This window comes from Cyprinodon variegatus, unplaced genomic scaffold (assembly GCF_000732505.1).
Source record: "Cyprinodon variegatus isolate N-32 unplaced genomic scaffold, C_variegatus-1.0 Scaffold26, whole genome shotgun sequence".
Classification (NCBI taxonomy): domain Eukaryota; kingdom Metazoa; phylum Chordata; class Actinopteri; order Cyprinodontiformes; family Cyprinodontidae; genus Cyprinodon; species Cyprinodon variegatus.
Window position 1 is genome coordinate 614885 of NW_015150479.1, and position 22629 is coordinate 637513.

Sequence of the window (22629 nt, forward strand, 5' to 3'; positions counted from 1 at the left end):
CATTTTTCTAAGGTCCATATTTGTGTGACCATTTTCAATAATCTTTCTACTGCTGTAAATTTGCCCATTGTGGGACAGTATGATCTGGTTGAGTTGTATCTGTAAAGTTCCTTGAGAAGACATATGTTGTGAATTGGCACTATATAAATCAACTGAATTGAATTGAATAGATTTCTCTCAATTATTCAATGAATAGTTTTGGCCCTACATTTAACAAATAGTGTGTATTCTGTACTTGTGTTTTTTAAATAAATTTTTTGCAAAAAACAAAACCCACCAGTTCCATCCTCTGCTCTGCTGCCATGTTAATCTCAGAGGTCCTCTTAGAAGCATGTGCAGATTGCATGTGAGTCAGACCAAAACAACTCATTCTATAGCATTTATGGTTAAAACTGCTTTACCTTTTGTTTTTCTGTATCTACAAGAAATATTTTACAATGAGTGAGGAAACTACAGAAAATTCATATTTGAAGCTGATTTTTGTGTATTTGTTGAAATGTTATGTTTTGAATAAATAAGTTATTGTAAACATACATGTATACATTGTATACACCATTAGTTGATCTTATATATTGCATCTGCTAACATACACACATACACACATATTTAGATACATATGCAAATTTAGAAACATCTTTAAGAAAATCTAGTCTGTTCTCAGTGTATTGTTTTCAAAATGTGTATGTTTGGATTGTTCAGTCTGCTTTTGGTGTGATGTGGTTTGTTAAGTTTAACTCAGGCGTCTGGCAGCTTTTTTACTATATTGTTCTCAGTGTCCCATTTGTCTCAATTTAGAGCTTTTGTCTTTGTGGACATACTCTGTCACATTACACGTTTTAAAGGTTTGATAAAGGACGTATTCAATATTTGTGGTAAGTCTTTCTCTGATTTTTTTTACTTCACCATTTCTTTTCCTGTCATCTATAAACATATTCTTTCAGCTCTTTTGCCTGTGTGTAATCAGTCAATTCTGTCGAAGAATGTCTGGTTGTAATCACAACAAGATACATGGTCATAATTAGAGGCAGTGCTGGGGAGGCTTTGATGCCAATTGTGCCTTGGTAGTCAGCCGTAATTGCTTTCTTTTGTGATGGCTTATTCTTATGGGCATTCTTTCAGTCACAGCGCATTCAACAGTTTCTGTTGTAAATGAGCATTCCTTTTCTGTTGGATCAGCAATACACACACATACACATTTACCATAGACTGGTGAGCAATTGGGAGGCCAAATATAAGGGGCATGCAACACACAGAAATGTTGTTTTTGCAGACAATAGTAGGGGATATTTATGTTCGATTTAAACTCTGCTTGACCTCCCATTACGATTCCCATTAGTGCTGATCTCATCCTCTTGAATTAGTGAAGTTAGTGTTTTTGTGTGACATGTTGATGCTCTTTAAATGTAAACTATTTGCTTTTTTGTTTTTACATTGATGCAATTGTTTTAAACTGCTTAACTGTACGCTTATATATTTTATTTTCTCAATTTCTCTTTTTAGAGCTCCACCACAGAGACCATGAAAAGGCTTCCCCTTCTAGGTCAGGTTTTAGGCCGGCTTTGCTGGAACCCTTATGTCACAGCAGACGGTGAATACATGCTATTGATATTCCTTTGTATCTGTTTTTAAAAGTACTGATGAATTTAAACAAGAAATATGGAAATTAACCTGACATAACAGTTGTGTTTTCCTTGCAGGTGCAAGTAGAGGACTTCTCCTCCAATGCCTGTTGGCACTGTACTCAGAGCATCCAAGCAATGCTGTGGAAAGAAAAGCCAACGAATGGATAAGGGTAGGAACATCTTTCTTTTTGGCATTAGGAACCTTTATCTGCTGTCAGGAAATGGAGTTGAGAGAAAATGGAAAGACATTTAGCAAAGGTACATGTGCCAGGATGCAGGCCATCTTCTTTATTAAATAGAATTGTAAGAGGAAGGAAAGTTGTTATAGTGGAAAAGACCTCAATTGTTCCAGCAGTGTGTCTAAGAGCTTTGGCTGTGAGTATGTCAGAAAGAAACTTTTCTTGTTTGTTTTGTAGGTACCCCAACAAAACAGACAAAGGTGTAACTTTGAACAACATATGACCAGGATGAGTGGGGTCAGCAGCAGGGTTGGGCATAATTTAAATTTGAACAATCTCAGATCTGGTTGTGTATATGCCCAGACACATGGAAAAAAATGAGGGAACATTGCCTTTGACTGCACATGTATACTGATTTTTGGAACTTATATTTAAACCGTTACGTGTGCAAAGAAGCAGCAGAAATTAGAAGTATGAGTAGAGTGTATTCTAGGGATTTGATACTTCTGATTTTTTTTTTTTTTTTTGTTTGTTTTTTTTCTCGCTTAATTTTCATATAATAATGAAAAGACCCAGATGATGCGCATCCCTTTAAAAAAATTAGCTTTTATTTTAGTTATCCTCTCTTGGTGGTGACTTTAATTTAAAGGGTAAATAATTCCAAGCTGTGAACCATGCTTGTAATATCTTATTTCACAACAATAGAAATATAACTCAATAAATATTTACATCCACTGCCAATACACAGTTGGGACAAAGACAGCAGAGAAAAATCGAAGCTACCCTTATTCAGTAATCATTGAGCTTGTTGAATTAACAGCTATAGAGGAGTTTGTGGAGTGGAGAGGATGTGATGCTACATGTGCTCACAACTTGGGTGTTTCCTCTGATGAGGTTTACATATAAAAAAAACACAACAAACAAAAACAAATTTCCATCATACCACAGGAATGGTATGATGGAAAAAACGTTTTGAAACTGTGACTTTTTCTTTGGTTATTTCTGAGTAGTAAATGTCTACAAGATTTTTTTTTTTTTTTTGCTATAAAAATCTGGGTTTAAATTCTTATTGGACCCTTTGGTTCAATTACTAACTACATTCTTTGTAATGGTTATGTGTTGAGACTTCTCTTAACATCCTGAAAACTAATAACTGGCATGGAGTTTCCTCACTGACCACATTACTTACAGTTAATAACATGAAAATTTATAGGTTTCTTGCATGACCCTGGTTCTCATAGTACTGTAGCATGAGTGAGATGTTCTCCAGAAGCCTTTATGTTGCGCCATTCTGGATTGGCTGGTGATCACGACGGCTGCATCACATATCCTATTAGTGGCCTACACCACGACACACAATAATTCGAAATAAGAACCTCTGCTCGCTTCAACCCAGCAAGAAGGGTTTTCTGGTGAGACATCTCACTTGCGCTACTCTGAGAACCAAGGTTACGCAAGTAATCTATAGTTGTCATTCATAGGGCTGGGTATTGTTCAAAAATTTTCGGTGCCGGTACCAATACCGATACCTTCACTTCGATACCGGTTCCAGAACGATACTTTTTTTTTTTCGATACCAGTTTTATAATGTCAATTCGAAGAAAAAGAAAATTACACAACATAATAAAGTGCAAATCTTGAGTTTTATTTTAAGCTCTGATTTTTCCATTTACATTTTTCCTCTTACACAAAAAAAAAAATTCAGTGAAGAAGTACAGTTGCAAACAAGTCAGTGTCTAATATTCACTGTTACATTGTGAGGACATTTTTACTTAGCAGTTTTTCTTTAGAAAAATTAACATGTCTGCTTTCTCAGACAAACAAGCCCGTTGAATGGGATTCCTATTGACAGCGCACCGCTGGTATGTGGGGGTCTGAGCGGCTCCGACAGAAATAATATTCGAAGGCAGGATGAACTGACTGCACTGATTAAGTTTTTAGGTGGATTTTCCCACTTAAAAACATAATAAAACTACTTTATTCCCACTGATCACAGCAAATATAGCTGCAAGGCAAAGAAAGGATAGAGTAGCTCCGCCCAATGTGCTTCAGAGCCACTTTTCGACCGCGCAGCCAGAGCAGCAAAGCTGCTTCAGCCACGCGTCATAAGCTGGTACAAGCAGCAAAAAGGAAGCAGCAGACGCGATTTTTGCTGCTCTTGCTGCGTCCGGTGTGAAAACAGCATGATTCACTCCGCTATGGCTTTACACTGCCCACGGGCTGCTGAGAGGAGTATGGTTGCGCCGGCTGCAGTCTGCTCTTCTTGCAGTCAAACACCGAGCAACTTTCTGCTCTTAAATTGTTTCCATGCACGATGTATTGCATTGCGCATTATTGGCATCAGTCTTAATAAAGTGAAGCCACACTTTTGACCTGGGGGGCATTTTAAAGGGGTTCTACGACGCTCGCAACCAGTTCACAACAGATACATATGAACCCTGGCTGTAGGCGTGACCACCTATATATTTTTCCTGGATGACGCAATCACGTTAAGTGTTACAGCCAATCACCGAAACTTTGTACCGAAAGACGAGGCATTTTCCGATACTCTGTAGAACCAAAGCATTTCGGTCAGTACCATAAAAGAACCGATGTTCGGTACCCAGCCCTAGTCATTCATAGCATTCATTTCGATGTCTCACTATGGGATATGGAAACTCTCTTATTGCCAGACATCGCAGCTGCACATAAGTCCTGAATGTACATACCCCTAAAGAGGGCCCAGAACGTAGCCATGCTCCGAGTAGAGTGGGCACGTAGGCTTGAACAAGCCTGTTCAGTTACTGTTTCTCTAGAGTAGAACAAGGTGGCGGAGAAAAATCTTTGAGAATAATAAGAAAGAATGAGCCCAACCCTTTAGGCACAAATGCTGGGCTGGGCTGCAGTGAGATTATGACATCTCCGGGACCAACCCTGGTACAGGAGGGATTCACTGAAAGTGCATAGAGGTCACCTACATGCTTAGCAGATGCCAAGTCCAACAATAGGCCAAGGGGCGAAAAGCATTCAGTGGGGTCAAGTGTGTGCGAGTATGTCCACGCCGAGTGGTGCGTCGAGATTGCGAATCGAGAAGAACAGAGGACACTAAGCATTCTGATTGGAGGCAAACAGGTCTGTTGCCCGCCCAAAGTGGAACCACAGCTGTTCCATTATGGAACATACAGGAAAATGCCTATGCTTCATAGGTTCAGCTTGTGAGCTAAAGTGTTTAACCGAAGAGAACAAAATCCTTGCTGCCAGTTGACATAAGCCACTGTGGTGGTGTTGTACATAAGCCACTGTAGTGGTGTTGTCGGTCCTCACAAGGACGTGATGACCATTCAGGAACACGAGGAAGCGTCTCGGCGAAAGAAATACTATGAAGCGCTCCAGAAAATTTATATTGGACCGCTGGAGTTTCTGGCTCCAGAGACCTCTTGCATAATGACCCTTGTGAATTCTTCCCCATCCTGACAGGCTCGCGTCCGTGGTGATCAGCTTCCGTGAGACTACCGAATCTACTGACAAACCCTGCTTTAAGAAACCTGGGCGGCGCCAGGATCTTAGCGCCCTGACACAATCTGCTGTCACCGCCACCCTCCATCCAATATTTCGCCCAGGGCAGAGTCTGAGCTGCCAGCTACCCAACACTGAAATCCTCTCATGTGCAGACGATTGAGAGGAGCAACTTGGATGACAAAAGCCAACAGTCCTAGAAGCTGAAGGCATAATCTGAAAGGGACAGGTCTGAGTAGGTAAAATGAAGCAGGACAGGATTCCAACGTGTCCACCCTGTCTTCTGACAGGTGAGTGGTGAATGAAACTAAATCCAGTGCTAATCCCAGAAAGTAGTTCTCATAGTTCAACTCAAAACTCTGATTGTGTAGGTGCTAAATGAGTATCTGTGTGTGCATCACAGCCTCTCTGTGTGATTGCACCAGAAGGAGCCAATCGTCCAAATAAGTGACCAAATGGATGCCCCGCTTCCTTAGTTGGGTTTCTGTACAGGGCACAAACACTCAGAGGGTTGGAGGGAAATACAATCTTTGACTGAATCTGCAGAGCTGGTGAACAGGGAACATTCAGCTGCATCACCAACAAGGGCGCTTGGGCGTCTTGTTGCCCTCTTCTTTCTGGACTGATGACCGGAGGTCTGGCTCGGCTGTACCGTAGCGGAAGCTGCAAGAGGAGCTGAAGATTTTCCAGACCAGACCTGTCTTCCTTCCTGGCCAGACTGGACAAGAGAATAGGGCTAGGGTTTTGTTCACCTGGGGGATCTTGAAAGGAGGGGGTCGCGGCGTCGCCTGGGTGTAGGACTGCCTTGCCCCCTGAGGAGGAGGCTCTTTCTTCCTGGGTAGAAGGAAGCGGAACGCCTCATCCTCCTTTTTCTGAAACTCACACCGTGGTTCCATGGAGGCTAAGGCGGAACCGAAGATGCTTTCCAGCAAGTTGGGTATGTCCAAAATATTATCCCTCTCACGGTCAGACAGGTTGGTGAGGTTGAGCCGCCTCGCTCTTTCCTGTAGAACCATCATCCTCATAGATTTTCCTGCGGCCTGGCCTGCGAAGTGCTCCGCGCAGAGACAGATGTCAGTTATCCTGTTGATTTCTTCCAACACGTACGTGTCCGGCTTGGTGGCCATGTCCTCACACAGTTCTGCTTGGTATGCAGAGAGCATGGAGGACATTCTCAGAGCTCTAACAGCAACATCTGCTGCTTTATAAGCTCTTTCTGTCAAGCAAACTGGAAACAGTCGTCCTTTGATGGCATTGTGGGGTTTTTCAAGGATATTGGCTGCTGTGGTTGCTGGTGTGCTGCCCGAAGCGGTTCCACAGGGAGCATGCCCTGGAAGCCCTGTTTTTCCATGCCCACGCAGTCCAGAGTTTTTGCAGTCTAGAGTTTTTCCACTAAATGGGTGGTCCTTCCAGGAGACTGCTACCTCATCCAAGAGCATTCAAGGGAAAACAGGAAGCAACTGTTTTGCCGCCTGAGTTGTGTGGGGCAATTTCTTCCCTTCGTAGCGTGATCTGGCGGTCTAGGCTACTACAACGGGCCTGTGGATATTGAGCCTGGATGCAGCGCGTTTGCACACTGTCTGCATATCCATGCTCATAGCAGGGTAGGCTGTAGCACTCCCCTTGCCTTCCCGGTGAGCCAACAGGGTGTTCACCTACTTCAACTAGCTTTAGCTTCAACCTATTTGCCAATTTGAATAGTGTACTTCAGTTTTTATCACTTCAGTCCTGAAGGCGCCTCTACATAGGAATAACCTGTAAATCACTGGCTCCATTTTTATCATTTGCATTCAATGTAAATACATAAGATTTAAGAAACTACAAGGGGATTTTTAATCTTATGTTATTAAGCTGAATTAACTATTATCCAATGCACAAGCGAGATAACAGTAAGAGGAAATGTAAGATGGTGACTAAATCTCATGACTGTCCAACCTTTATTGATATTGTGGTAAACTGTGTGTAACTGTATATTCTTCCAAATTTTTTTCATATGCCAGTTTTCATCACAATGGTCCGGGTCATTTTATCGTTTATGTTCCAGATGACTTGACATAAAGATTACTTTGCCATAAAAAATCTTTTTTTTTCACAAAAGACTCTTTGATAATTTATTTCTGACAGTCTTTGGACTGCTGAAGAGATTTTCTCTCTCATATATTTTCATGACTGCTTTCCATCTTTCTCTCTTTCCCATCCAACTGCATATACATAATCTCTAAAGGAGAGGGTGTCTCCTCTGGTCTTAGTCTGCATAGCCTCAAACTATGTTTCACATTTTAAAGTCAAATTAAAAGTGACCGTTTCACAGCCCCTTGTCATCATTGAACAATCTGCCTTTACATTACTCTAAGCCAGAAAAGCTCTCTGTGTGTTCTGCAAAGGAGCGCAGGGGAGGGAAAGAGACGAGAAGAGAGAGGAAAAGCTTCTGCCGTTTTCAACTTTGAGAGAGTTCACACAGATGGCTCATGATAAACAATAGGAAACCTTCACATTTTTGACAGATTAACTGTGTGTTTGTATTCTTTTGATTAATTCTTCGTCTAATATAACATCTTGCTAATTAAAATGCCTAGAAAGGAAACCTTGAATTTTTTCAGCTGGTATTTGACCTGGTAGAGGGGAAGCTAAGGGCATGTGAGCAAAGTGCTGTCTGCATCTGTGTATACAGTAACATTAATGGAATACACAGTTTCTTACGGAATAGTACAAAGAGAAAAGCTTTGGAAACTGAGAAGGTTTTCAAATTAATTTCTCCCTAAAATTTTATAACAAAATGAATAGATAATAAGGCTGCAGATATCAAGTCTTAATGTAAACTTTTGGTACCTGTGTAAAGATAAAAGTATATATTTTTCTAGTTTAATCAGTACCAGTATCCTTGTCTCAAGCGGAGGAGTTCTAGGGGTCTTGTTCACAATTGAGGGACGGATGCAGCGTGAGATCGCTAGATGCATCGGTGCGGCGGTGGCAGTGATGCGGTTGCTCTATCGGACTGTCGTGGTGAAGAGGGAGCTGAGTCAAAGCTCTCGATTTACCGATTTACTGCAGATTGGAAGAAGGTGAGAAGAGTCGTGAGAACTGCAGAGAAGATAATTGGGTCTCCTCTTCCCTCCATAAAGACATTTACCCCAAGCACTGCGTGTCCCAAGCCTGTAACATTATCAATGACTGCTCACACTCGCACCATGGATTGTTCTCTCTCTTCTGCCCTCTGGGAAGAGGCTTTGAAGCATCAGATGCAGTTCTGGCAGATCGCAAAACAGCTTCTTCCCTACTGCCATCAGACAGCTGAATGTTGAAAAAACGAAATCATGTCACAGACTCTGCATCAAACTGACCAAATCATTTCCAAAAAAAAAACAATCCACTAAACTTTGTTTCAAAGTTTGAAGACGTTTCGCTTCCCATCTAGGAAGCTTTTTCAATTCAAAATGTCAGGAATAGCGTTGAGTTCGAGGCTTTATACAGTAGCCCAACAAAGCCTTGTTTTTGTTTAGAAAACATGCAAATTGAAACGGACGAATGGGTCCACCCCTTTGGAATGGGGGTCGTTTGACCTTTTTGTTAGCCTGCAATGCCCCATGCCTGTCTATGTCTATGAAAGGGGTGTCGTTAAGAATTCAGACATATACATATGTAGATGTATTTATGTATATACTTATGTCTATATGTATGTATATATATGTGTATGTGTATAAAAAACTATTTTCTCACCCCTCGTGGGGTGGTATGTGTCATCCTCAAGCTCGGGTCCTCTACCAGAGGCCTGGGAGTTTGAGGGTTCTGCGCAGTATCTTAGCTGTTCCTAGGACTTTTATTCATTTTAAACTCTGCATTAAAATAAGCTCTGATTTGAATAAGAAAGAAAATAAAAGGTCATGCTATACGATGTGTTTCTAATAGTTTTAACATATTTTTTCAGTTATTCTGAAGGTGTTGTTGCTTTTATTTTGCTGTGGCGGTGTACCACGACAAATTATATGTAGAGGAAACCACATATGTGACTATTTTAAGGGTAAAGTTATTACCATTGCACGCTTTATTTAACTTCATACTACAACAAATTATGCCAATATATCTTAACTAGAATCAACAAGGGCAAAAAAGAAAAACACCATACCATATTGTCGGCATGAAATGGAATATATTTTGATTAAAGTTAAACCTAGACTTAAAGTTAAGTTTATCTACCTTTGTTTGGGGGGGAAAGATTTATAATTTTTTAGTTGGTTTGCTCCATTTTTGAGGTATCCACAAACACAGGCCAGATATTAGTGAGGTCTTGGTTGTCCCATTTCTTGGCTTTTATGACTTCTGCTCGCTTTAGTTCACTTTTGACAAAAATTAATGAACCTCATATATGCATGTGGTGGTTCTCTGTGTACAGCATCACCTCTGCATGAGAAGAACTGACATAATTTTTTCCAGACTGTCGTTATATAAATCTGCAACTGCCATATCTGTGTGTTTGCACAGAGCTGCACAGACAACAGCTAGAAAGTGCTGTTAACTGCACCTTCTGTGTTCCCCTTCAAGGTCAGGTTTTTCCATCTACAGGAGCAAAACATTTGATAATAAAGATGTATGGGGAATAAAAGGTTGACATATAAAAAACAGCACCTCAACACTCCCCCTAAATATAATGTTAGCATGCTTGTGAAAATGCTGAAAAACTTCACTGACTCCTTACTAGTTGTTGCATAAAGGCAGCTTTATCTTTCTTTCCCTTAAACATTTACTGTACACAGTATAAATGCTATATGTATATGCATATATATAATTTTTTCCCTTTATTTCTGTTGTCTGGCTTTGCTTTGGCTCCTTATGTTTCTCTTCCTCACATCTGAGCTTTCATATGAGTTGAAGTCTGTTGCACATTTGAGCTGAGATCAGACAAAAGAAAAGCATCAGAAATGATGTATTATTTACTGCAGGAGCCTGTATATGTTGAGCAAATGAGATGAGAGCAAATACTCATCGTTCACATTGTTGGATGCATTTATAATAGGGATTCAGAGATTTTTTAAGATCACTGGTTTCTCAAGTCAATCATTTGTCTCAGTAATTTCAGCCACAGATTGCTCATGACAAGTTCAATGTGCTGCACTTCATTTTTATGCTGAGAGCAAATTGTCAGGGAATTAGCTTGAAACTGTTACTATTGGCTCAGATGCCCATATTCTGCAGTGTCACCAATCTCCTTTGGCACAGAGGAGTGTTTTCCCACCTGCTGTTTGGAATACAGGGTTTGAATCCAGACTGGAGTTGAAGCGCCCACTGAGTACTTTGCTCTCTTCAATCACTACATGGCTGAGGTTTTGGTCAATTATATTTTACAATGGAGGTTTGCAGACAGGACAGCTCAATAAACACTTGTAGAGTGTTCTAATTTACTTAATTCCCTCTTTAATTACCTCCTGCCACCTTCTGCTGACACAGCTGGGGTGGTAGGAAGTGTTCCCTTGTCACAAATCAAGATGGATTAAAGAAAAAAGAATACACAGTGCTGCAGGTATCAGCTTTAAATTTTCAGCACATCTATTCATATATTTTCAGGTTTCCAGGCATATTTGGTTGATTAATGGCATCCAGCACTCATTGACTAAATAAAGGATACACTGTTTTTTTAAGTTTTTTTTTTTTTTTACAGTTTTGGTATAGTTACTGGTCTAAGTGGGTTTCTCTGTTAGCTACTGTAAAGGCGCATCTTAGAAGCTATATTCTCCAATTAATGACTAATCAATTGCTAAATTAGTGGATGGTTATTTCAATAATTGATTCATCTTTTTAATTGTTTCAGCCCTATTTAAATGATTGTTGAGAATATAACTTTCAATCCTGTTTAAATCCCACTCAGACATTGACTGGTTTCTGCCATGCTAAATCTCCTTGTTTTGTATGAAATATTTTTTTTATAATCTTCATATGCTGTCATTAATAACTTAAGTTCCATTGGTGAGAAATGTGCACTTCGAGCCTTCTCCTTTCCTCCTGCTGCCATGGTGGATCATGTTTTCTGTCATCCATTGATGAGGGCTTCCTATTTCGCTTAAACTTACCCTGAAATCTGGACTAATAAAACCCAGAGTTGAGTTTTCTGATTGATTTCAGCTGCTGTGAAACAGAAGATCCCGAAAATCCCAAAGCTGGATAAGTTCACTGAGGATAATTTCCTCTCCACTGTCGCTACAAACATGCTTAGTGTGAGGGATTGCATTTGAGTCAATGAGTCGATGCAATCAACTGGTTTTCCTTAGATAGAAAACTTTGAATCAATTTGACTGTATTATCTGGTGAACTGTAAAGTGCGTGGAGATGACATGTGTTGTGAATTGGCGCTATATAAATAAAGCCAATTGAATTGCTCTTTAATTAGAATAGATTTATCCCATTTTATGAAACGGGGCCCAGGTGGACAGTTGCCCTCTCATCTTCTGCTAGATCTTCATAATAATATATTTATTCTTAGTAACAAAAATTGAGGAACACCAGTAATAAATTCTAGATCTTATGACTCTAAACTTATAGAAAATATTTAGTTCTTACAGAAGACTGATAGTAACATTTACATGCATATCAGATATCTAGCTAGAACTTTGCCTAAACCTTATGGCAAAAAATTCTGAAATTTGTTGATTGTCTCTTTTAAAGGCTGTGCTAGATCTGTGTATGTATATGTGTGTGCATACATATTTAATATGTATATATTTTAGGGAAATGCGCTGCTAATGCTAGTTTGGTTTGGGATTTGTAGCTTTAGCCGATGCATTTGGGAGGTTTGGTTCTGTGATTAAACCATAAAAACAATTGAAACCAGCAAGGATTTCAACCCCCTCCCAAAGTCTGCTTTTCAAACTAGCTTAAGGATATTTCATCTTGCTAACTGAACTTGCTGATATATAATTACATTTAATAACAGCGATTAGATAAAAGTAGGCTATTATCCATCCTTAAGGAAATTTGGTTGGATAACCCTGATGTAAAAAATCAGTAATTTGCCTAAAGCTTACTATCCTTAGGTCAAGATGCTTGCTTTCTAATGTCTTTTTGCTAAAGATTTATTCCACCACTTTTCTCTAATTTTGATAATTCTTTAAATAAAAACATAATGGACAGAAAACTTCTTCCTTCAACTTCAGTTATGTTCACCATCTATTTATCACAAAATGTGTGTGAACGAAATTTTATGGGGTGTTGAAATGAAATCTCATAACTGCATTTAAAAAAATCATTAAAAATATATATACAACAGGGTCGGATTTAGTTTCTTCTGAAAGTAACTAGTATTTAACTTTTTTTTGATACCATGAACTATGTGGGCTACTTCCTCCATTGTTAGTGGCTTACATACAAATAGTGGATATAATAGATATACGGCTCCAAGTTTGAGGTTGTCTTGGTTCTAATTCAGTGCTTTTAGAGTTCCAAATTCTTTATATGTGCTTTTCTCTTTTTTTTTTCGTCCGCTGTTTTGACCATCTGAGGCTATACTTAAGTCTGTCATTGGTTTTTCAATCATGGTGTAGTAATTGTTAACAGACACCCATCAAAAACAAGCCAAGTCTTTGCCTCATGCGTTTTTTCTTCCATCCTCTGTTTTAATTTTAGATTTATGATGGGATTATTTCGAAGGCAGTAACTTGTCCCCAAAACTGATTCAAGTTGTTTTTTTTCTGTATGAGAAAGATGGCTTTTGACCTAAAGTATTTGCCACCCATCTATCTTCTTGCTCTTTGTCCCATTCCTCTGGTGACCACACGCTTTTTTGAAATGTAGCCATCACAGTGTTTTCAACGTCAGACACTTATTCTTACCAGTCCTTCTTTACTCCTCGTCCCCCATTCCCACTATGCTTCTTTACAAACTGTGGGTTTAGTTTGATTGGTTTTGTATGTACTAAATGTGCTGGGTTTGAGGGCTCTCAGATGGTAGTGATTGGGGTGGTTTTGAAAGACTGTGGAGGGTAAGAATCTTAGTGTGCTTTATTGCCAGGCCAAAGAAACCACAGGACTACACCAGCAGCTCTATAACTCTACTTTCCCTTGGATTTACGTTTCCTCGCATCCCTCTCTTTTATATAAATTGAAAATCTCACAAAGTCTTCTCTTATTTCCTTCTGTCTTACTTTAACCCTGTTGTTTCAAACGGTTCTTATGTTTCTTCTGTAATTTGTCAGTAACCTGTCTGTTTTGGTGCATGTTGAAGGTTTTAAGTTTGAGGATGATTTTAGGTTTGGTGGAGCCTCTATTGGTTAGTCAGCTTTTTAGGGGGTAAATTAAAAGGGTGATTTCAAAGACTTGAACATGTCCCCAATTTAGTGGTTTTGGGTTACAAGTAAACTTCTGAATTGATGTTAACAAAGTAAATTCTTATTCTTAACACCTACGTAAATATGTCGATGTTCTATAATATTTTAAAAGTTTATAAAAATTAACAAAAAAGCCTTTTCTTTCTTCCCTCCAGTTTTCTTCCTGGCATAATGTGGGTCTGGTCCTAAATGACTTAGGGGTTGAATCTCCCAGGCAATGTCATGTTATAGGAAATTTGATAAAAATCATATAAGTGGACTTAAACTTTGATGCATATGTAGGGTATTGATGGCCCTCCTTTAATTAATATATAGACTGAAATTTCATAGAAATTTAAAAAAGTTTATTTTATGTATTAAAATCCTATAAAAATTTAATTGGTTTTAACCATAATTGACAACAAAGACGAAGAAAGAAATCGTTAAGTTTTTTTTGGATAAGAACGGATAGATCCATGCATTTCTTTTCACCTATAAAGATATAAACATGTGATAATTTGAAACCTGAAGTGCTTCTCTGCCTGTTTTTAAAACCCGTCTCTTCTCCGCAGCTTTTGTCACTATCTGAGATATGTTCATTTTTTTAATTATTTACTATAGTTCTCTTCATTTTACTTCATTCTTACATTTGCTTATTGCATGCTTCCTCTGTTATTTTGATGTTATGTTTCTTTTGTCTTTTTAATTTTGATTGGGTTAATTATGGTATCATAACACAGCTACTGTATTTATTGTGTGTGCAGCACATTGGTTATGTGGGTGTTTAAAGTGCTTTATAAATAAAGCTGGTGTGGTATTAAATTGATTGACTGAATTAAAATTTTCTTCACTACAGTGAAAGGTAAATCATCATTTTAGATCGCTCATGTGCAACTTGTGGACCTTTAGTTTTTTATGATTATTGTTCTCTGAGGAACCTTGTTTTTTTATTTGATGCAAATATCGCAGGAAAATAAATAAAAACAATATTTTTTAGTTAGCTCCTCTAGCCTAAAGGCTTTGAAAAAAATAATTTTCTAACATGTTTAAATCTTTATTTGAGGGCATTGATCAATCATTCACTTCTCATCTACAGCTGGGATTGGAAGCCACTCTACAGCTTTCAACAGGATCATAAAATTAAAGGGTTTCCTTTTTAATTTAGCAATATATGACTGTTGCTTATCCTAACTTTTGCAAAGATCAATGCATTATCTCATGACCTTCCACTTTACGTTTCATGACCCCCTGTAAACACTGTTTTAAAACACGATGTTTAAACTACCAGATGTTTTTAGATGCTCCAAGATCAAAATAAAAAAGAAGAGATCATGGTTTTCCTGATGCTATTCTGTGAATTGGGTTGCGGAGAACTGAGTAACTTCAAAGACCTGACCATTTTTTTTCTGAGGCTTTTGACTCTTAACATCACAGTTTTACTTTTACATTCAGATTTTATAGTAATATATATTTGTATATTGTGCATTCAAATTTACTACTACTTTGTTAGTTTTATGCATTTTTTGTTCTATGGATCATTGTTTTATTACTTTATGTTTTGTTTCAAGGTCATTGCTGTGCAGCATTTATTTTTTATATTGTTGTCATTGAGCTGCTCTATATCTAATGAACAATCAGTAGATTGCTTTCCTTTAGAATAACCTACATTTGTCACAGATGAGTATATAGTGGGTTTTATTATAAGGGTTTATAAGACTATCACTATCAAGTTAATTTTTGCCAATCCTCATATGCTTTCAATATATACATACTAAGTTACAGCAATATATTTTTCTCCTCCCATAATTTAATAAAGTACCAAACTTGTGCTCCACATTTTTAATCTGTTCTATCACAGAAAGTCCTGTGTCGGCTCACCACAGAAGAAGACGATGGTGCCACACTGGCAATGATGAAGCATTTAGGTGTGCCAACCAGAGAGTACTATGTTAAAGTGCTGAATAAGGTATAGTTTTAATAGCTTATGTTTAAAGGTATGCTTGCACTGCAGTGTAAATTAATTTCAAATGATGCTTTATTTTTGCATTGCAGATGGTAACAATGATCCAGGAAAGCATATGGAAGAGTCGGTGTTCTCACAGCAACAGAAATCAGAAGTAAATATTATTTCCATTGAAACAATTCATATTTGGAGTTAGAGTTTCTGTTCATGTTTAACTGTGATTTGTTGTGAATTGCAAGGAACTATACAAATCCTGACATTTTTATGTAGGAAATTATGCCATGTAGTTATATATTAATCAGTTACACACAGCAATATGTAAAGGTCTCATAATATACAACAATTGAAAATAAAAAGCATGTCCAGAGCATGTTTTTATTGTTTGAGGACTAAAATTCCTCTCGGATTAGTCCGACAATATATACCAATACCCTCCTCATTTGCTTTCTTCCAAACAAGCTGTTTTAGGTTTCCCCACCCTCCTCAAGGCCTTGCCCCCACACCCGCAACAGCAGCTTAACCATATAACCGCTCATTGCCATTCATTTATGATGTTAAAACAATAATGCACAATTTTTTATTCGATTGGATATGCAGACCGGTCATCTAAACCCAGATTATCGAGCATTTCTTCTACAAACAGAACAATCTCGTTTGTAGGCACCAGATCTGCTCATGCCCTGTGCATGGTAGTGACATTACACTATATTATTGGCTGAACTTTGCCACGCTGGCATACAACATTGTGGTTACCTGAACAATGATAGTAAGATCATTTCACCTTGTTAAATGGCAATCTCTTATGAGACCTGTCTGTCTCATAAGAGATTTGGTTCTTTAGAAACCTTTGCAGTATAGTTTTTTTTCTGAGTGCCGTTGCCATATTGTGACGTGTTCATTGGGGCAGGGCCCCGAGCAGATCTGATCACTCCAGCAGGTACCTTCAACGGCTGGAAACTCTTTCAATAAACTAGCAATTACATCTAGTGGCTCAGTAGTCAGTGATTCTTAGCTGCTATGGCCTCTATCTGCTGTGTTGAACTAACTGAGCTTCTACTAAGAAAAGTATTGTAACACAAGCACACAATCGGAATGACTGCAGATAGCATGTTAGGAAAAGAATGTTTGTGAAGCACAGAGAAGATTATCCGTCTTATAAAAAAAACTTGCTTATCAAAAACATTAGCTGCAGTGCCAAGCAGTCCATAGTAAAGTCAAGTCCAGCTCTTACATTCACAGCTTTGTAACGGACAGTTGGTATCAATCTTCAATTTGAGATGTGTGGAGAAGCCCGCTTGTGAACACCCATGCTGTGAAGAACTCCTCTTTGAAATTCCTTCAGGTTAGCAGGTAAATTTTCATCAAAATAAAATCCATCCTCTGAGTCTTCAGGGGCTCAGATAAAGGCAGTAGAAAATACTTTTGTCTTTTTGGACAAAGCACAGCAGGTGCTCTGTTAGTCATGTCTGTTTGGGGCTTAGATGGGGGAGTAGTTATTTCCCTAAATGACATCATAAAGGGAAGGATTTCGAAAGGATTTTTTTCATTTGTGAACCTCATACAAAGGCTTCAGGATATATATGACTGTTAGAAAATGTTAATAAAGTGAATTTTGTATAATATGAGACCTTTAAAGATTTGGCCAAAGTTGCCAACATTGCTCAGTTTATAAAAGGCACAATTAGCTTTTATCTAAAAGATAACATTATCGATTAATTATCGTTCTTGGCATGTATGCATAACTCTCATGTGAATCTTAAGATTATGATCTCATCTCTGATAACAATAAAACATATTAAAAAAAGACTTAAAGACAACACAAAATGTTTAATAGATAACACAAACAATCATTAGCTCTGATCATCATGTTTTATCATTCTGTTTCCCCAATGATACTAATTTTAACATTTCCCAAACTCCTCAAAGGTGTTCGTGTGGCAGTATTCAGGCTGCATCAGAGGCTTTTATGTCTCTTATAACATGTGCTGAAGCCTCCCCTGTTATTGGTACCTTGCTGCAGCAGCCAGCTCCTTGCATCAGAGGAGGTCTGAGTGAAAACTTCATTGATGCTCTACACTCTGCTTATTCCAGGTAAATCAAGTTGTGTTTAAAATATGCTATATTTTAGGCTTTTATAAAGCTAACAGAAATGCGTCAGTCTCCTTTATAATCGTGTCTTGTTAGATAAACGTTTAAATCTCTCATAGAACAAATCCAGGTTATTTTGTTATTGTGCTGTTGTAACTTTTCTGGTTTAGTGGTTTGTATAGAGCTGTATTCTAAATCCACATTATGCAAAATTATTATTATTTTTTTTATTTAAAATGTGTAGATTTGTCATTGGTGTTTCTTAAAAAAATCTTTGCAGATGTGACCTTCCACTTGAGGAGGAGGTTGTTATTTCTCTGTGGTGCCACAGTCTGCCTTTTCTGGAGGAAGCTGTGCTCAGTTTGCTCGACTCTGCGACTGCAGCAGGATCAACGCCCGATAAGATAAAGGAGCAAGTAACAAAGTCCTTGTTGGTGGGTAAAAAAAGTAAAAAATCAAAAAGAGAAAACAGTTGTTTAGCTTGAAATGCAGAGGGGTTTGGGTTTTTGTTGTTTCTTCATCATATTGTTTTTTGTTTTTTTTCTGGAAATCATGGGTCTGTAAAATGATGGTTGATTTCTGACATCAGAGTCTTGAGACCAGATCTATCTTCCAATAAGTCGTCATCATTTTTTCACAGCCACATTTAGCACAGTTCCTCACAGGAGTGTTCTCTTGTTATATAAGCATTTTTGTGTTTTAACCAGCTGCAGCAGACTGAGGTCTTTGTGTGATCCGATAGAGAAAAATTGGAAAAACAGTTCTTTAAAAACAATGTTAAAAATATTGATGCAGTTAAAAGATATAGAGAAATTTCATCAATCATCATTAAAATATAATTTTTACAAACATGTTGTTTTATGCATAAGTAATTTGCTGTACATTGCTATGCTGTTCTTTATACAGTAGCAGAAAAGTCTAGTTGCTCTAAGTCTTCCCAGTAACAGGAGTTTAAAGTGCATGATGGAAGCATTTGCAGGGTTTGCACGGTCACTAATGTTCTAGATCATTTGGTTTTCTTCTTTCCACAAAGATATATAAATTAAATATTTAAAGCAATAAGGATCTGGTTTGCAAAATGAGTTAAATATTTGTTTTTCGTTTACTATAAATGCAGATTTCTATTACTTTTCAGCGCACAATATGCAGTACGTTTGCATTTCTTTTTTATTTTGCTGTTATTTATACATTGCATGCTTTTGTATACTGAATGACAATTAATATAACTAAGTCTAAACTGGAAACTAGATTGCAGCAGCAATTAAAAGGTTATGATAATGTGAAATGAGGAGGGTGATGGTGATTTGAGCTTTTTCTTCTGTTGCATTTTCTTCAATATCTCAGCTGCCTGATTTGGCAACATTTGATCCTGTTAATAAACTGCTGATATATTGCTCCTGTAGAAGTAATGTTTGCTTTTTTTTTTTTAGCACAAAGTAGCTCATCTGCCTCAAATTAGAGAGTCTCACAAGACAAATCATTACACTCAGCCATATGTGTTCAGCTCCTCTTTGAAGCTCTCTGTAAACTGAAACCAAGCCGTGGTGCACTTTATAAGTAGGGATCTGAGGAATTTTCTGTTGTATTCTTTGGGATGGGTTATTATTGAGGGCTCTGCCTTTCTGATCTATTTGGCTTTTGTTCTGCTTGCGTCTCACATAATTTGGTGAGCTGCAGACCACATCTCACATCATTAGCGTGCGTGGTATACCATCGCTTAACGGTTCAGGGCTCGTCATTCCTGCTTTTTTAGGTTTGCCGTCACTCATCCCCAGTTCTGTATTTCAGCGATAAAATATTTACTGTTTGTTACCAACAAAAAGACTTCTATAATACAGATGAAACTTTTTCTACATTACTGTTTTCATTAGTAGTAGGAGAAGTGTGAAGTAATTACATTTGATGTAATGAAGTACTTACACTTCAATAACAGAAATGTAATAAGCTAAGTCTAAATATTGCCAAACTTTTGGCAATACTTTTTAAACACGCTTTGTGTATGTTGTATATTTTTGCCAAATGTTATATAAGCATCAGTAGATGTTCATACAATTGAGCACACAGAGGTTATGGTTGGCATGTTATTTAGCTAAGTCACTGATTGCACGTTTTAGCTGTTGGGATTGTCATTGAAATTTAAGAAGCAAAGAGGTTACCTGCGTTTTGAACTAATCAACTTAGTTCAGGTCTGTCAGGCTGTGCTGCTTTTTTTGTTCAGTAGTGATGGTCCAATTGAGCTATGAACGTTTCAGTGTGGAACTGCACAGTCCTGGTGTTTATGGATATTTCTCACAAGTTAAGAGAGATTAAGCACATTCAGTTGAGTTACAAAAATTAAACCTGTTGGGTAGATCTTTTTAAATCTTTCATTTTGAGCTTAGAAATGTCAGGTTGCTGAATTTTAAAAGTATTTAATCATTTACAGATGTGTTGTAGGTTGTTGTCATTTTCAAATGTTTAATTTTACTGTACAAATTTCTCACAATTTAATTTACTAATGGGCCGAAACTGCAGTTATAAGTTTTAGGATCCAGCTACCTCTATCAATAACTACAACGCCTTGAAATGTTTTTCATTTACATCCTTGTCATGGTTGTTTTGAACCCTCTCTTTGCAGGATTGTTTTTATTCAAACACATTGGTGGGTTTGAAGCGTGACCAACCTATTTAAAGTCACACAGCATGTAAATTAACTCGACTCCATGATTAGGAAGGCCTCTGCTGACATTTACTGTAGCAGTATCAGAAATACCTGTTTTAGATTTTTGCTAATATACTGTTGCGTGTTATATTTCCAGCTTATGATGTCTGAAATGAATGTTTTTTGTACGATTTTAGAAAAAATTATTGAATAAATCTTATGATTATTTTATCTATTATAATTTTTTTTAGCTATTCTGAAAATATTGCAATTGTCTTTTGTTTTTTTTAGGGTTAGGTTGGTTTTTTGCCTGTATATGAAAAAAAAAAAGACTTGTAACAAAGAGGTTGGTGATTCCTAAAGGGTGGCTTTGTCCCCTTGCCCCGGATGACGGTTGCTGTTCCTGTTTGCCCTTAACCCTAATTCACCCTCACTTGTGTTAATTCAGACCCTCAGCATTAAGATTAGTATTTTGTAAGAGGGGATGAGAAACAGGAAGCTTAGATTTCATGTGTCTGTTTGGGATACTTGTGTATAAAAAGCAACATGAGTGAGGTAAATTAAATGAACTAGGCAGTCAAAAATAGGAAACACAAAAATGTGCTCACATTCCTGATTTTGGCTCTCCTACCCCCTTCTGATCCAGGGAGAGGGCCCAATAACAATAAACACTCACTTCCTGGCCCAGACTGCTAAAAAAAACAGGATGTTTGCTGTGTGCTGTAATTGACTCTCCTTGAAGTGTTAGTCGTAAGGTATGAAATAGGACGCTAAAAAAGCAGCTGTTGGGAGCCATGATGCTTCATACACATGCATGAATGTGAGGATGTACCATCCCATGCCAGCAAACGGCTAACTAATCTCTGCTGTGCATGCAAGCAGAGGCATGGGAAGGGTGAATAATTGGCAGGTCTTGTTTTCTTAGAAGGCAAAAACATGTCTGGAGTATTTTGAGCTTGTATTTACACCAGATGAACACTTGGTGGAACTATTTGTATCTACTCCCCCTAATTTGGCTCAAACACTGTCCTTTGGTTAGTGTTTTTTAAATTAACCACATCATTAAAAATGAGATATGCAGTTTAGCACCCCTCGATGAACCCTAATTTCTGCTTATTTTGAGTCAAGGTCACACATCTTGTTATATGGCTTCCATGCATTATAATAAGCACCAAATCTTTAAGCATTTTAAACCACTCACACACACATCAGTTTTTCCACTGGCTGCCAGTAAGAGCAATAAAAAAACTGGCTCTTACGCTGTACATGCCTCTCTCCTTACTGTATTGCTCTGCTGGGGTAAAGCCTGTGAGGTATATGACATGTGAACCACATGGCCTTATATGAGTTGCATATTGAGGGCCAGATAATTAGGGACTCTGCAATATGAGCAGTACAGCTGTTAAATGTTTGCGCCGAGGCGTTTTTAGAATGTGTTAAATCTGAAACACATGAGTGTGGATTAGGAGGAGATGAAAAAATTAGATGAGTGTGTGGGTGTGTTAGACAGAGTGGGAAACGGACTGTTAAATGAGGAGAAAATGAAGATGGAAGTTTTATTGTTTGATGCTCCAACAGTGCCACCTTGTGGTTTACTGTAACTCTTTTTAAAAAATACATATGAAGTATTGTTATTGTCCATATTTTCTGAGCTTTCTGAATTAGTATATATGTATTTTGTCATTTATGTGTTAATATGTCGATTGTTATGTGTTTTAGCCTAAAGCTTGTGCCCAGCATTGTTCCATATTCCTGGTTGTAAACGACATCTTTAGGTAAGAGCCATGGATTTAATTTAACTTTCAAATGTTATTTATCAAATGTCTTTTTTTTTTGCTTTTGACTCTGAATGTTTTGTGCTTTTTTTTTCCGGTAGGACTGTTCTTAAACGGGCTGAGAGAAACGAATGTGTTAAAGATTTTTTACAAACCTTTACTAAGTGCTTCCTAAGGGAGCTGACACTGCTGCAGCCTCAGGTATGGTTACTTTTTAATCTGGGCTCTTATAAGTGTGAGTGGTAACCCATTTCTGTTCTTGGTGTTACGTGTTCACTTGTGAAAGGGTTGAAATGGGAAAGAAATTACTAAATGAAGATATCAAGCCGTGCAATGGCTTATAAACTGATCAGTCTTAAAGAACTTTATTTACTATGTTTGTGCACACAAAAAAGCTTAGTTTTTTGCTCTCGGTCTGCAGAAATTTTAAACATAAGTATGTATACTAGTTTTTATTATTTACATTGTCAAATAAAGGTTATTATGAGGCAAGGTACGTTATATCTATGGCATAATATAGTACAAAGACAATTCAAAGTGCTTAAAAAATTTAAAATAAAAGCAAGTAAGGATTTT

At 37.7% G+C, this 22629-nt stretch overlaps 1 protein-coding gene across 4 annotated transcripts in view; it reads left to right on the top strand.

The window, feature by feature from the left end:
- fancc (Fanconi anemia complementation group C) overlaps positions 1 to 22629 on the top strand; it is a 51037-nt gene that overhangs the window by 15118 nt on the left and 13290 nt on the right. For all 4 annotated transcript variants that reach the window (XM_015395832.1, XM_015395848.1, XM_015395856.1 and 1 more), the window contains 8 exons: positions 1501 to 1588; positions 1698 to 1792; positions 15445 to 15552; positions 15639 to 15703; positions 17476 to 17640; positions 17918 to 18071; positions 21998 to 22053; positions 22155 to 22254. In XM_015395832.1, coding sequence (XP_015251318.1) covers positions 1501 to 1588; positions 1698 to 1792; positions 15445 to 15552; positions 15639 to 15703; positions 17476 to 17640; positions 17918 to 18071; positions 21998 to 22053; positions 22155 to 22254 — 831 coding nt within the window. The remainder of the gene's footprint in view (positions 1 to 1500; positions 1589 to 1697; positions 1793 to 15444; positions 15553 to 15638; positions 15704 to 17475; positions 17641 to 17917; positions 18072 to 21997; positions 22054 to 22154; positions 22255 to 22629) is intronic.